The 12,244-nt window shown below is 57.6% G+C and overlaps 1 protein-coding gene across 14 annotated transcripts in view; it reads right to left on the bottom strand.

Annotated features, from left to right (window-relative positions):
• TMEM94 (transmembrane protein 94) overlaps positions 1 to 12,244 on the bottom strand; it is a 34,738-nt gene that overhangs the window by 11,686 nt on the left and 10,808 nt on the right. For 4 of the 14 annotated variants that reach the window (XM_064582491.1, XM_064582490.1, XM_064582492.1 and 1 more), the window contains 4 exons: positions 11,957 to 12,086; positions 2,096 to 2,215; positions 1,626 to 1,753; positions 1,267 to 1,427 (listed from right to left, as the gene is read on the bottom strand). In XM_064582491.1, the coding sequence (XP_064438561.1) occupies positions 1,267 to 1,427; positions 1,626 to 1,753; positions 2,096 to 2,215; positions 11,957 to 11,980 (433 nt within the window). In that variant the 5' untranslated portion in view covers positions 11,981 to 12,086. Of the gene's footprint in view, positions 1 to 1,266; positions 1,428 to 1,625; positions 1,754 to 2,095; positions 2,216 to 7,923; positions 8,060 to 11,956; positions 12,087 to 12,244 lie in introns of those variants that run through there. The other 10 variants (XM_064582495.1, XM_064582494.1, XM_064582498.1 and 7 more) reach the window with 4 other exon arrangements.

The following is a 12,244-nucleotide window of genomic DNA, read 5'->3' as shown; positions in this document are numbered from 1 at the left end:
CTCCATTCAAATACATTTCACAAGCATTGCTGAGGGCTTTGAGGGATGCAAAGGTCAAAGGTGAAGATGACACAAGTCCCTACCCTTGAGGAGGAGCCGCAACCAAAAAGAGAGATGTATGTGGGCAGATAACACAAATCAAGGCAAACACGTGCTCAGGGCATTAGGAAATATCCTAGCGCTGCAGGAGCTCAGGGGAGCCGATGCGATCAGAGGTGGCTTCACGGGAAAGGGAGCTAAGTTTAAGATGGGTCTTGAAGGATGGGCCAGATCCGTCAGCTGGAGCCCAGTGAGGGAGGAGCACGCCAGGCAGGCGGACAGCAGGACAAGGGCACAGAAGCAGGGAGGTCCATGGTGAGTTTGGCACTGGGGAGGAGCTTTTGGGTGATGATGACAGTAAGAGAAGAATCTGGAGAGAAAGGCTGGAGCCTGGCCCAGAGGTTCTGGGCAGCTTTGATAAGCAAGAGGGAGCCAGTGATGGTTCCTGAGCAAGAGACTAAGCTCCCGAGGAGCAGGGCCCATCCTTCTCGGTCACCGTTGTACTTCCCACGCCGGGCACATGGCTGCAGCTAACTGATCATTTCAGAATGAAGCAACCCCTTCTCACTTAGCATTCAAACGTCCACCGCCCAGTCAGGTTCGAGAGAGGTTTCCGACACTAGGTGTTTCATACAAGACCACAGGCCCTTGGAAAGCGGGAACCACTGTCTCTCAGAAGAGCCTAATATTCCCAATCCATAGCTGGGGCTTAACAAACACTATCTGAATGAAAGAACGAGCAGAAATGGGATGGAGCAACTCCTTTCTTTAGGAACAGGGCTGCTCCGTTTTGGGCTCCCGGCTCTGGGCCCCCAACCCTGCGTCTTGCGGGTCTTCAACTTCCCTGGCCCATCTTCCTACCTGCCCCAGCCCAGTACCGCCAGACAAGACAGACTTGGAAGAGAAAACCTCAACTGTCCTCCTGCCAAGACAGGGTCTTCTCTGTTAGTCTCCCGTGGTTAGCAAGCCTGCAAGCCGACTGGGCCACCATCAGCCTCCCTGCAGGCCATGCTGAGGCCACTGCCTGCATGTCCCTGGCTGTCACTGTCCTGCTCAAAAGGGGCAGGGCAGCCTTCTGACTCTCCTGATGCCAAGAGCCCCCAGAATGCTGACCGTAGGCAATGCCACTGTGCTGGACTCCTGGCGGGGACTCAGGAGAAGAGCTCGTAGGGCTGACACATCACAAGGCACCCTTTCCCACCCAGCATGCCTGACCCTCGGCCTCACCTTGGATTTGGTCAATGATCCCTCGGAGCCTCCGCTCTACCTCCCCACGCTTCAGCCGGTCTTGCCGCCCGATGAGGATGAGGTTGAGAAGCAGCAAGAGGAACAGTGCTGAGGCATTCACCAGCTCCACCCCATGGCTGGTGGGAAGAGGTGAGGGGGTACTAGCAAGGAGAGGGGCTCCCCCACCCAGCCAACCCGAGACCCCCCACCCCAGTCCCTTCTGAAAGGAGTGTCTCATTCGGGGGCTGACAGCAGCCAGTCAAAGGACCGAGGGTTCCTAACAAGGCAGACTGGGACTGGGGCGGGGGGAGCGCCCCTGGGGGGGGGTCCCCGGGTGAGAGGCGGGGAGGGAAGGTTACCTGCCCGCCGGCTGGCTCCCATGACAGCCCAGCAGAAGCAGCACAGCCAGCAGCATGAGCGAGGCTCCAGGCCAGTGGAAGCAGGAACAGCGGTTACTGTGGTGCAGGAAGCTGCTTCTCCACAGCTCCTGAGGAGGGGCAGCGGGGAGTGAGGGGCCCGGCGAAGGAGCCGGGAGGCAGCATCCTGCTAGCATCTGGCCGCCCTGCTCCCACGCCCGCCTGACCCGGCCTGGGGCTGCCTCGCTCTCTTGGCTTTGGTCTCGGCTGGGGTCCAGCCGCTTGGGCTCCTGCAGCAAGTGGGGTCAGGACAGCACTCCGCCAGGCAGCCCCAGCTTCCTTCTGAGTTGTAGCGAGGCTTCAGTTGGGTCACGCCGCCCAGCGTGAGCACCGGCTCCCGGGCCCGAGCCTGGGCCTCCCACGCCTCTCTGCCATCCCACCTCGGCTCCGGCTTCCCCGGGAAGAAGCTTCACCTTCCACGTGAGACATTTCTTCCGTTCTTTCAGGTGTCCCTCCAGCACCGTCTCCAGCTGCTCCTGCAGGATGCCGAGGGCCTTCCGGGTAGACAGGCCCAGGGCCAAGGGTGGCTCGCCCTGGAGGAAGCAGGCGAAGCAGGCAGCATTCAGCATCGCCCCGGAGGCCCCAGGGCACTGCCCAGAGAGGCCCTCCATCGCAGGCCGCAGGCCGGGCCCTTGTCATCCCTCCCCGAATCCTCCCTCCTCTTCCTCCACCAGCCCCCCAGCCCTCAGGGTGTTTGCACAAATCTCCACCACGTTAAAAGTCCCCTACTCCTCAAGGCCAAGTTAAAAACAGAAACACACGCAACTTTCTCCACTCAGTGTTTCCTAACCCACCTTCCAAGGCCATCGGCATCTCCCGGCCCCACACACTGCTCTCGCCCCTCACCTCCCCATCGACCTCTGCTGCCATCTGTGTATTTCAGGAGCCAAAAAATAGTGGGTTTTTGGGTTTTTTTAAGTGGGGAAAGGGGAACTAACAAGGAGACACTAGCTCTTCATTGTTCCTAGGTAAAAGCATTAAGAAAAAACCCACCAAATACTGTTTCCACCATTTCACAGAAGGCAGCATATCGTGACACTCCGGCATCAGGAAGGACACAATCTCAGACAAGGGACAACTGCTCCCAGGGAAGGACCTGCGACGCCACCTTCTGTCACCGAGGGTGGCGGAACAGGGCACAGATGGGGTGGTCCTGGGCGGCACTGGGTACCACCCATGCTGTCCTGTGTGAGCCTGGCCTGGCCTCTCCTTACTGACAGCCCCACTCCTGGGCCTCACCCTGTCTTCTCCTTCTCTGACTGGCTCTTCTTTCCCCTCCATCCACCCCACAGCCCATCCCGAGGATATCTTAACAAATTCACGTACGTCTCCAAGACAACCTTGGCCGCCATCGTGGAGTCTCCCACCACACCACCAAGCTTCCAACTCCTGAAGTTTACCTCCAGGCACAGCCCTGAATGCTGACCTGTTTACTCAATGGCTGCACTGCTGTTTCACGGGCCCCTAGGAGTGGATTTGACCCAAACCCTGGAGTGTGGCCCTCCCGGCTGGACAGCCCCGCTCCTGCAGTGACCACCGCCCCCTCCCACCCCTCAGCGTCCAACTCTTCCAAGCCAACGGCAACATCCAGTCAGAGCAGCACACATTGCCTCAACCGACCCCTGTTTATCTTTCCAATCGAGCCCAGACTCCGGGGCAGGACCTGTGATCCACCAGCTTCTCCAGCCTCCTCGCCCGCGTTTCCTCCATTCCTGACGCGAGCCGTGCTCTCCAGCTCGGGTGCAAGTACCTCTACGTGCTTTCCCTCCCTGGACACACGCTCCCGGCCCCAGACACCTCTCTCTTCCCCTTCAAGCCTCAGCTCGAACGTCACCTGCTCTGGGAAATTTTCCCAAAGCCAAGGACTGCACTTACGGGGAGAGGTTTGTATTCCAAGAGCACCCTGGCCAAGCTGGCTCCCGGTCTGCATTGTGGAGAACTGTCATTATAGATTGACTCGTCTGGCTCTCCCACCAGACTGCCAGTTCCTTGAAAACAGGTACTGAATTCTTCCCTCTCCACATCCCTCCAACTACCTGCCGAGACAGTGCCAGGCACACAGCAGTGGCCCCATGGCCACCGGCTGGATGAATGGAAGAATGAGTGCACACATAGCTTCAGTGATCTCGGTGACACGTTAATCAGGGGTTGTCAACCCGGGGTCTGTAGCAGAAATACCTGGGCTTCTAAAAACGTGGATGTCCAGGTCCCACCCCAAACCTACCGAATCAAAACTTCTGAAGGTGAGGCCAATGCACACATTGCATCTGACGCACAGATCCCCAGGTCGGGGGTCCTGGGAAAAAGAACACCCCTGGGAAAGGAGTGCTGGCGGAGAACTGGGTCTTTCCCAAGAGCACCAATGTGAGCTCCCACCAGGAAAGGTTCCTGAGCAAGAGGAGCAAAGCCCTAGACTTGGGGCACTAAGAAAGGGCCTGGGGTTATCTACTGAGTCCTGACCAAGGGTGGCTAAGCTGGTGACTCCCTGACTACCTCAGCTCATGGCCCGCCCCTGCTCCCCCTCTGCCTTCCCTGGGGTCTGCCCTGGCTTTGCCCACTGACGTTCCAGACTTCCTCCTCCATGCCTGTCTCCATAGCCACCGCTCTCCTTGGCAGCCTTGCCGCTCACAGGACACACATCTCCAAGACTAGAAGGGGCTGCTGCTCGGGGGCAGTACCCCAGCAGACCCACCCTGGGAGGACGCACCTGAGTGGAGCCCCCACACTAGCCCATTACTAGCTTTTTCGGCCTGAGGGATGAGGATGGGCTCCAGAGTGAGCCTGGCCCCAAGACTTCCCAGATCCCTTGCCTAAATCTCCCCTAATCCCTGCTCTCCATGCTGGCTTTGGGGGATTATGAAGATAAGAGCTGCTTCTCCCCAGAGGGGATAACTGGTTATTTCAGCTCCGGAAGATATGGCCCTCTGGGCAGAGGGCCCACACCCCAGTATGGGTAAATATTCTACTCCAGAGCATCTACCTCCCTCTGGCAGAGATCCTGGGGCCTTCCTGAGAAGCTGTGGTCCAGGACAGATGAGTATCAGGTAAGCTCAGGTCTGTACGTCTGCCTCCCTGACTCCTGGCACGGAAGGGGAGAAAGTCTCCTGCACGGCGGGAGGAAGAGAGAAGAAGGGGACCAGAGGCCTTCTCGTGTCTAAGGGGCTGGCCCAGGGGGTGACGCCTATTCCACCCAACCCAGGAAAGAAGAGGATTTGGAAAGCACAGCCACTGCGAATGGGGCTTCCCATGTTGCCCCTCCCCACTGCCCCCTTCTCCCTCAGGCTCCACTTTGTGAGCTCTCTCTCCGCAGGGGGAGAGGTGAAGGTTCCCAAGATGCACTTTCCTGGGCCAGGCCTCCAGAAACACTGCAGTGTGAAAATGTTCTGGAGGCAGGAAAGGCTGGCCTGCAGTGGTGGAAAGGCTGCCCGCCAAAGAGACAAGAAACGGGGATTGGCAGGAGAAAGGGAGGGTAAATCCCAGGCTGCAGATCACGTGGGAAGCCAACGGGTCTGGGATGAGGACCATGCTCGGAAGGCAGGCAAGGGCTCAGGGGGCAGCCAGGGAACCAGGGGACCCCCCACGCCCCCAGCCAGGCCTTTAGACTTTGGACATCAGCAACTCCCCTCCTCTTGTCCTGTGGCCGCCCTGACATCCGCCGCCTCATTCCAGGTGCCCCCCTTCCACAACCCAGAAATGGATTCACTCTCTCTCTCTGCACCCAGGTTCCTAGCACCTGCAAACTGCTGCTCTCCAGGTTTGGGAGGTATGGGCCAGAGGGGGCAGATGCTCCTGGGGCAGGGCCAGAGGAGGCCTGCCGAGCTGACTGTGTGTGTCTGCCCACGCATGTTTTGTCCGGCCAGGAACACCAACTCCAGACTGGCGATTAAAGACAGCCTAGCAGAGGGAAAATAGCCACTCTGTAATCACACGCCTCCTGGAGAAAGTGCCTGCCCGGACAGGTAGGCCCTGGGGCAAGGACACAGCCTTCTGGGCCAGCCCACTTTCCATGGCCCCAACCACACTTCTCCAACTGCCTCGGCCCCTCAGTGACATGAAAGAACAACACCTCACCCTGTCTCCAGCAGGAGAGTCCCAGTTACGGGTAAAATCACTGTTTCTCTCATTGTGCTTCCCCGCCCTGCAAGGTAAGAGCCAAAGCTGAGGAACTTGGTGGAACTTCAGCATTTTCAAAGGAAATTAAGAAAGGGGCCCTGGGCCAGCAGGCTCTGCCAGCCTTTCTCAAAATACAAGTTAGGCTGGGCACCCATGGGGAGGCCGTGCAAGGATGCATATGGTTGGTTTGAGAAATAAGGACCCAACTCATACACGTGCCATCTGAAGGTGTCCTTTTCTTGCCTCTGGGGCCAAGAAGGGTGAGAAAAACTGTCCCAGCCTTAAGTACCCAGAGAGAGTAAGAGATTCTTCCTGTTTCCCAGATGTTCCAAATCTCCCACCCCACCCCACTGCCAGACACCTCCCAGGATGTTCCTGGGGAGAGGAGTGATGGCCAAGCCAGAACTCTATACCACAGGGGGGACAGGAGCCCGCCTCTCCACTTACACCAATGCTTTGCAGGTAAAAGCATCCCGCTTTAAATGCTCAGGCTCAACTGGATCCAACAAAGTAACTTGAGGCTCTAGGAAGCCCAGGCTCAGGAGATGCTGGCCACAAATGCCCATCAAGAGCTGGGCTTCTCCTCCCTGTTCCATCATCAAAGGGGGAACCTGGGGGTGGGGGCTGGGGGGCACCTGGGTGGCTCAGTCAGTTAAGCATCCAGTCTTGATTTTGGCTCAGGTCATGATCTCAGGGTCATGGGATTGAGCCCTGTGATGGGCTCCATGCTCAGCGTGGAGTCTGCTTGTCCCTCTCCCTCTCCTTCGTACCACCCCGGCCCCCTGCCCTCTCTCTCTGTCTCTCTCTCTCAAATAAATTAATTAATTAAATCTTTTTTGTTTGTTTGTTTTTCAAAAAGGGGGACACTGAGAGGGCATGGGGATTTAGACGAGAAGGGTGGGGAAAGAACTCTTATCTGTCCAATCAGAACTGCAAAAACCCCGCTACTGAACAGGACCAGTTCTATGGGGCCTGATGCTGAGTGTCTGGGGCAATCTAATGAGTCTTCCCAGAGCCAACACCCCTGAACTCTCTTGCACCCCCTCGGTCAGGTTTCCCAGGTGGCCCAGAGCCAAGAGCCCCTGGCCCCCAGCCCTCGTCCTTTCAGGACTCCTCACAGGCTCTGTCCCCACGGCCACTGTTTTCCTTCCCACTTTCACCTATTTTGGGAGCAGAATGCAGGTCCCATAGGCACAGGTAGATAGGCTACGAATTTAGACTGTGACCCTCAGCCTTGACAACAGCAGAGAGCTAATTAGAACTGGCTGGCCCTGGGGCGCCTGGGTGCCTGTCAGCGTAGCGTCTGCCTTCGGCTCAGGTCATGATCCCAGGGTCCTGCGATCGAGCCCCACGTCTGGCTCCCTGCTCAGCAGCGAGTCTGCTTCTCCCTCTGCCTCTGTGTGGTCTCATGCACGCACTCACTCTCTCTCTCAAGCAAATAAATAAAATATTAAAAAAAAAAAAGAACTGGCTGGCCCCTGAACCAGGTCCCCACCATCACAGCTTTCTGGGACAGTACAGTTGGGGAGGGGACCCAAAGATGGACTCCAACATAATGCCTAAGTCACTGAAGCTGGGTCTTTTGTTAGTAGCCATGATAAACCTCTTCTGAGCTTGGCCAGACACAAATCTTATCTTCAGCCAGGCAAATCAAAGCCTCAAGCTTCTTTGTCTTCAGGGCTCAGGCTGACCTTGGCACTTCCACCCATCTTCTTCCTCTTGCAGCCATGCAGACTAGGAAGAAATCAGCCGGGCCCTGGCTGCTCCTATCTCAATGACCCATGTGGTCCAGCAAAAAAAGAGCCCCCTGCCTGGCCCTGAGGAGGGCTGATATCCAGATCCGGGGCTTCCCATCACCTGTGCATGGAGACCCAGGCCCCAGCATAACTCGACAGGATGCCCCACTGGGACACGCGGCTCCGGTCCTGCTCTGGGAGCCTGGCTGGCAGCTCCCTAGACACACAGGCATCGTGGCTCCCATTCTCAGCCTCCCTCTTCGGTCCTAGCTACCTCATAATCTGAGCACCCATCTTCAAGACTTGTGGCAATTGCTAAGCCAAAGCCTTGCACACAAAGCAGAGAACAAGGCGTTTGTAACAGAAATATAAAACCAAGTTAGCATACTCACTTTGGTGCATTTGCCCTGATGGGGCATCCATAGCTCTGTCTGCTTAAAGAGCATGGGGTAGAGCCTGAGCCACAAGGAGTCAACTACAGAACTTCCAACACCACCCTCAAGGAGAGAGAAGAAGCAGGAACCGGGGGCGGGGGGGGGGTGCGGGGAGAGAGAGAGAGAGAGGAGAGGAAAAGAGGGGAGTGGGCCAGGGAGCGTGGGAGCGATGAGCCGGAGAGGTGCCGCAGGATCCGTGCAGAGTGAAGCTTCAGTCTGCTGATTAATTCAGCCTATTTCCAGTCACGCTGCAGATTTAGGGAGGGAGGAGGAGGCAGTGCAGCAACAGGGCTGTGGGAGGGAGGGAGAGGCAGGCGAGAGGGAGGGAGGAGAAAGTTTGTAGATGCTCTGCCAGATGCCCAGGAGCTTGGCCCATTCATCAGAGGCCACCGAGGGGTGAGCGGACGGGCGCCCGCAGCCAGCCGGGTGTGCACGCATGGGGAGGAGGAGACTGTGCTGGAGATGGCTGTGGGAGCCCGAGGGCAACCATGGCACCCAGGGCTACATGGGCTCTCTCCCCAGACCACCCCTCCTTGGGCCCAAGTCACCGGGCAAGGTAGGTGCCCGCCATCCATGAGAGTTCCCCGAAATCCCTCAGAGACTCCCAGTATGGAGCCACGCCAACAGCAGCTCTTCCCACACTTATAGCTGCAGGAAGGAGGGGAGGGGGGGCCTTGCCCGTTATTAATAGCAGCACATCCAGCATGGAGTGGGGGAGGACTGGCAATTGGGAAGCCTGGAGCAGTGACTTCTAGGAGGCAGAGCAGGGGGCCAGAAGCCAGCAGAAGAATCCAGTGGAAGACTCCAGCAGAGACTCCAGCAGAAGGGGGAAGAGCCCGCAGACAGGAAGGGCTTCTGAGGATTCCAATACCTAAGACCTAACACCTTCCCACCAGGTTGCGGGGGGCGGAGGGGGGAACACCCCCAACAGCAGAGCTCAGTCAGCAGCTGATAAACGCGCAGTCGCATTTAGACACACCTGCCAAAGGGCTTCTGAGACAGGAGAGCCCTGCGGACATGAGGCCTCAACTCCCACCCAGTGACCTGTGGCTCCAGGAGTGGCCAGCAGAGCCTGCGCATCACTCTGGGACCCCGAATTTGACACACGGGCGGCCCTGGAAGTAGACTGGAAACTTCTCAGCCTATGTCCAGGCCACCCTTAGGAAAGGGCTGCAAAACCCCAAGGGAGAGGAAGCAGCCCAACAGGTCCAAGAACTAGAGAACGCAGGCTGGAGCCTGAGCACTTTTCTCCAGGGCCCTGTTTCCCAGACAACACCCACAACACCATCTCCACCATCTCCACCGTCACCAGCTGCAGGGAGGCGAAGAGAGAGCCTCAGCTGAGTTCGAGCCAGCCTCTCCTCGCCCCCTTCCCTAGCACAGCTCCCTGGCCCCCCGCCCCACCTCTGCCAAATCCAGATCTGAATGGGAGCAGGAAAAGAAGGGCCAGGCAGTCCAGAGGGTCAGGGCAGAAGGTTCCCTGAGGTGCAGGCCAGGGGGAGGAGGGCTCAGCTATGCAGTGGGCTGCAGCCTTAGCAAACTGCCAAGGAGAGCCTGGCACCCCCCTGGCCCCTGCTCCCAGGCACACTTCCCCTTAGCTTTCTACCAAGGCCCCGCTCTGTGGGCATCACAACTAGGCAAACTCCGCCTCCTGCATGACAGGCCCTGGAAAGAATAGCTCACAGGGTCTGAGGGCTCTGCAAGACTCCCAACCTGCCCCCTTCCTGCACTGCCCACCTCAGCAAGCAAAAAGGGGTGCACTGCACCCAAGAAACAGAAACCCAGACGCTCACTGCCATAGCACGTCCACCACAGGGGACTGGGGACAGAGGAGAGGAGGTTCTGACGGGGACACGGAGGACTGGGAGGTCACGATGGGGGGTGGGGAGCAGTTAAGCAACCAGCAACAGCCACGCTGATCCCGGGCTACAGCCAGGGGACGACAGGCCCCTTTCGATCAACTTCCGCCATCCAGCTCTCTTCATTCCCACGCCTCCAAGAAGCCCCGACTGTTGGAGCCACGGGGTAATCTTTAGAAGCCCATGTGTACAGCTCACAAGCCATTTCCGGTAAAAACCCTGTCTGGTTCTGTTTCTTAGTTGCTTGTACAACTAGTTCCTCAGCTAGACTATCAGCCTCTCCAAGCCGGGGGCGACCTCCCCAGGGCCCAGAGCTCCACCAACCCCAAGGAGGTATTCCATGAATACGGCTGATGATATTTCTAGTTCAGGACTCATCTCTCCAGAAAGACAAAGAGGATAAGGAAAAATCCTGTAGGAAAAATGGCCCCTGAGAGCTATCCATCCTGGACTCTCAAGTGTTCTTCGCCAGGCTTGAGAGAGAAGCCAGCCCACTGGCTCACAGAACTATACTTCCCCAACTCACTAGGAAGTGGTGTTTCGGCAACAGGCTGGAACCAGGGACAATACTGTCCTGTTTTTGAGACACTCAGCCTCACCCAGGTAGGCCACCACATCACACAATAGTAAAGCTTCTAGAGGGTGCCCCCCTGGAAGTGAACAGCTCTTGCAATTGGACGCAGCAGCCTTGCACCCAGGCTAGGGGAGAAGTCACCATGGCTGGTCCCCTCTGTGCCAATCACTCATAGGATGGACACCTGCAGAGCGGTCAGAGCTACCTGTGAGCAGGAGGTTGCACACACCTGCTTCAGGTTCAGGCCTCCAAGCCTGCTCCACAGCTGGCCCAGAGGCATGGGAAGCCTGGAGCTGAACGAGTCAGCAGGCAGCCGGGCACCCCCAGGGACCCAGCGTGTGGACCCACAGCTCCCTCTCCAGACCTTCCAAGATCTCTTTGGCAGGAAGGTCGCTGTCTGTAAGTTCCGATTGATAAATACTTACTGGGCCCTTGCTGCATGCCAGGCTCTATGCTAGGAGCCAGGGACACTGGGATGAGGTGGGACAGATAGATTAGTTCAATACACGGTGGCAGGAAGAGTGGTGGAGATAGTATGAATGCTGGAAGGAGGGACGTCTGGAGGGGGGAGGAGGGCTTATCAGGAGAAGGTGATGGCTCGTGAAGAAAGAATAGGAGGAGTTTATCAGGAAAAAAGCAGGAGCCTAAATGTGGACAGTGTGCCCAAATTCTGAAGCATTCAGAATGACTAGTGCTAAAGGCCAAGGCAGGGGAGGCTAGGGATGTGGGGCCAACAGGCAGCAGCAGGATGATGGTGAGCTTTGCCCGCCACACTCAACACTCAGCACTCAGCAGGCGGAACGGAGCCACTGGTGACTTTTAAGCAGAGGTGACAAAGGTCAGCTCTGCATTTCGGATACCTTTCTCTGACAGCAAGTGGAGGAAGGAGATCAGAGACAGAGGAACCCATAGGAAGCTGTGGCAGAAGTCCAGCCAAGAGATGGAAGGACCCCCTCTGGGGCAGTCTCCATCACAGGAAGGATACTCTGATGCCAGCAAATCGACTGCCAGGCCAGGGCAGCGTACCTGGAGGCTGGGAGGCATCCTGTGTCAGGCTGGGAGGAGGGGGCCGACTTTGCGGGTGCCTGGGCCTCCTGGCTCCTCACCTCCAGCTGGCTTTGCAGCTGTGTTTGGAGTCTGACTGGGGAGTTCTTCCCTAACCACAGAGAGGGTGCCCGACCATACTCAACATGGCTCAGCAGGTTGGGGCAGAGCCCTAGCAAAGAGCAAACAAACGAAATTACACACCCATGGGCAAGAAGTGGAAGACTGGCTCGGAGCCAACCTAAATCAGAAACCTGCTCCCATGTCGCTGTGCTCACCGGTCCCCACCCTTTGTCCTGTGCTCCCAGCTCCCCGAGAGCTTCCCAGCCCAGCAACAGCATCCTCTTGGCGGGGGGGGGGGTCGCCATCCCGTACCCCCATCCTCAGAGCCACACCCCCTCTCTCATTTTGGTTTAAAGCCCCCCAAAAGAGGACTTCCCAGGCCAACACAAGTAGAGAGAGTCCAACAGAGCCACACAGACAATACCCATCAGGGCACCAAGCACGGCCCTACCGTGTGCTTCTCCTTCGGATCCATGGGCCCAGAGTACTGCAGGCATGCCCAGATGAATGCGGTCACCCCCAAAAGGAAGGCTCCTCCCCAGCATGGACAAGGCCCAGTGACTCTGTCACAGTCGAAGCATCTGGAGAGAAAGAAGGGAGACACCCCGTAAGTCCAGGTTGCTGAGAAACACGACGGTGTTGTCTACACAGTAGAGTGGCACATGGAAAAGACTGGAGCCTGGGGCACCGGAGCTCAGCCGGCCCTGTCCTGGCAACACAGGTTCCCTAGGCACTCAGC

This window comes from Mirounga angustirostris, unplaced genomic scaffold (genome assembly GCF_029215605.1).
Source record: "Mirounga angustirostris isolate CCGP_5_RB_7025 unplaced genomic scaffold, mMirAng1.0.hap1 SCAF_17, whole genome shotgun sequence".
Classification (NCBI taxonomy): domain Eukaryota; kingdom Metazoa; phylum Chordata; class Mammalia; order Carnivora; family Phocidae; genus Mirounga; species Mirounga angustirostris.
This window is presented reverse-complemented; position numbering and strand designations above follow the sequence as displayed.